Source organism: Tympanuchus pallidicinctus, unplaced genomic scaffold (assembly GCF_026119805.1).
Source record: "Tympanuchus pallidicinctus isolate F22 unplaced genomic scaffold, pur_lepc_1.0 scaffold14, whole genome shotgun sequence".
Classification (NCBI taxonomy): domain Eukaryota; kingdom Metazoa; phylum Chordata; class Aves; order Galliformes; family Phasianidae; genus Tympanuchus; species Tympanuchus pallidicinctus.
The window spans coordinates 6,108,329-6,111,143 of NW_026294659.1; the positions used below are offsets into that span (position 1 = coordinate 6,108,329).

Here is a 2,815-nt window from a genome sequence, read left to right on the forward strand (position 1 = left end):
ATGCATTTTCTTAAATACTCCGTATATATTTCAATTCTGTTAAAGTCAACTGGAGCAGCTCACCAACTCTTTGGAGCCAGTAATGGAAATATGAGCAGAAGTGACCACAGTACTCAGTATCCGAGTACCACTGAAACAAGCCAAGTAAATGGTTTGTTCATTCCTATTTCTGTATGGTAGCTATGTTTAAAATGTAAACCTTGACTAGCTTTTATTTTGAAAAAATAGGTATTACTCACCTCAAACATACAATGTAATATGTACGATCTTTATTCATAGACATGGTAAAAGAATAGCCAGTTGACTTCAGATGTGAACATTCTTCACAACATTAAATCTTATTCTGATGACTTTAATAATCTTAATGCAAAAACACCGTGTTTAATAAAAATTCCAGAACTTAAAGACTATTTTATTATTGAATACAAAAATACTATCTATGTAAAAACAATAAGTTAGTTTATTTACAGTACTTTACACTATTCTGCTCGTAAGAGTTCCTCTGCACTGGATTTATTTTTGCTACTTTACACACCTTTATAATTTTGCACAAAGCATTTCCAACAGCATGTCATCCATGTTCACTGATCCAATGATGGGCCTGAAGAACAGTTCGGCAATCGCATTAGCGTTAATGGATCGTAACAAGGATAGAACAACATTCAGCTTGGCAAATCTGGCTTGGTCACCTCTGTGAATGAGTCTGACATGTTCATTTAGAGCTTCTTGTGCTTCCCTCTGCAGTCCTTCAATGTACTGTGTGCACTGCAGGCCAGGTAGATCTGAAAAGAGAAATAAGTTACTTTATTTACATATTCTTTGTCTATAAAACAACTTTCTTATTACTGAGTTATAACTGCAGTATAATAAGTAAGAGATCAGAGATTATGACACAAATTAAATTGTTAGAGGACTTCTTGTACCAAGAAGCAATGTGCCAAACATTACAGTGCAGTTCAAAATTTTATGCTGGTTTTCTGAACAATCAATACTCTTTTATTCAAACTCGAAACACAGTCTTTGCCAACACTAATTTAAACGGGAAAAAAATATTCACTGATAACAGAAACTTTCACTGAAAAATGAAAAGTAGAATCATAGAATGGTCTGGGTTGGAAGGGACCTCAAAGATCACCTAGCCCCAACCCCTCCTTTTCACATCCAAAATACTTTTGCAGAGACAAATGCAATCTGTAAACAGTAGAGATAAGAATTAAAAAAACAAACAAACAAAACCCGTTGCTTTTATTTATTCCTATAAAAGTACTGACGTGTAATGTATCCTTTGACAATGATTTCTGAGGAGTTCCAGATGACAAGTGGCAAGAAGGGTAACTCCAGTAAGTGAAAAGTTAACTGGCGAACGATACGAGGGATACCGAAGGGTTGAGAAAACAGTTTTGGCTTTTCACTCTGACAGCAGGAATGCAAAAGTGCTAGACACAGCTTTCAGGTGGCAGTGCTATCATTGTAAGTGCCACATCCAGTGCCAGCTGCCTTCCAGGTTAAAGAGCCGACAGGACAGCCTCTCCCTGTCTATGTAGGAGGCTTCTGCTGTTTCCCCCCCCGCTGAGTGTGGGAGAGCTGCCAGGCGGACACGGGGTCCCTCGCGGCTGCGGGCAGTCCGGGCTGCCCGCGCTCGGAGCTCCGCGGTCGCCACACACCGCCGCTTAACCCGCCGTCGGGACACCCCCGCAGCCCCTCCGCCACTCACCCGGGTTGAAGAGCACCGTCCCCTTGAGATAGGCGTACTCCTTGGTGCTGATGTCCAGGCTCCAGCATTTAGTCAGGAAGCCCTTGATGGCCTGGATCTCGCCGGCCGAGGGCGGGTGCTGCCGGCCGGGGGCCGGGGCGTGCTCGCCGTGCCGCCGGGTGGTGAGGATCCGCTGCAGCATGCTGGGCTCCGCGCTCTCCACCGTCTCCAGGTGCACCCGCTCCTGCGCTAGCCCCAGCACGAGCAGAGGCGCCCAGCAGCTACGGACCAGCACCAGCTGCTCGTCCAGGGGCAGCTCCTGGAAGCAGGGCACGTTCTGCACGAAGCGCAGCGTCTTCACCAGCACGGCCGAGGCCGCCTTGCAGGCAACCTGCGGGCTCTTCAGGGCCACCCTCCGCTGCGAGCCGCACGAGCAGCCGCGCCCCGCCTGCCCCCGCCGCGGCCCGGGCCCCTCGGCCGCCTGCTCGTGGCTCTTGAGGATGCTATAAAGGATGCTGCCGTGCCGCCGGCCGTCCGCGCAGCAGTGGCAGCGCTCCAGGCACGCCATGGGGCCACCCAGCCGCCCGGCCCGCCGGGAGACGAGCACTGCTCGCCCTCTGCCCGCCTCTTAACTTATTTATAGCCGGCGGCCGAGCGCGTCTGCCTGCGTGTCATTGTGCGGTTCAGAGGGGGCAGACACTCTTCACTGGCTGGAAAAGAGAAAGAGGAGGGGAATAATAAAAAGAGAAAGCCCTCCTCCTCCTTTCCTGACACGGAGGACTACGACTGACAGGAGACAGCGCGTCCCGCCCGACGCGAAATGGCGCCCGACTGCCCCGGGGCTTGGGGCGGGGAGACTGGGGCAGTGGGGCGGCGGGGCAGCGCTCTTGCTTCAGAGGGTTCCTGCGAGTGGCTGTGCTGCCTCACGGGATTAATTATCAGCTCAGTACTGCTGTGAGGAAGTGAGAGGTCTGCCTGCCCAGCCAAGGAATGGGGCTGGAGGTACTGGTGGGGCTTTTCAGGGCGCCCTGAGGCTGGCACCTCTGTTCAGTTCTGTGAGTGAAACGATGTGGATCATCCATAAAACTGTCCCCTGAGTGGCATTCCCTTCCTGTGCTCTCC

The 2,815-nt window shown here is 50.3% G+C and overlaps 1 protein-coding gene across 1 annotated transcript; it reads right to left on the bottom strand.

Annotated features, from left to right (window-relative positions):
* Nucleotides 1–235: 235 nt before the first annotated feature.
* Nucleotides 236–2,514, bottom strand: NR0B1 (nuclear receptor subfamily 0 group B member 1). Its single transcript, XM_052674188.1, has 2 exons — nt 1,715–2,514; nt 236–782 (listed from the first exon to the last, which is right to left on the bottom strand). Exons 1-2 carry the CDS (start codon nt 2,259–2,261, stop codon nt 538–540), a joined length of 792 nt encoding a protein of 263 aa, XP_052530148.1. The 5' UTR covers nt 2,262–2,514; the 3' UTR covers nt 236–537.
* Between the last annotated feature and the right edge of the window lie 301 nt (nt 2,515–2,815).

Bases quoted from the DNA above. Each gene is read 5' to 3' on its own strand.
- NR0B1 (XM_052674188.1), bottom strand. From the start codon at position 2,261: ATGGCGTGCCTGGAGCGCTGCCACTGCTGCGCGGACGGCCGGCGGCAC. The intron at 783-1,714 runs GTGAGTGGCGGA...TTCTCTTTTCAG, and splicing joins GACGGTGCTCTTCAACCCGG to ATCTACCTGGCCTGCAGTGC.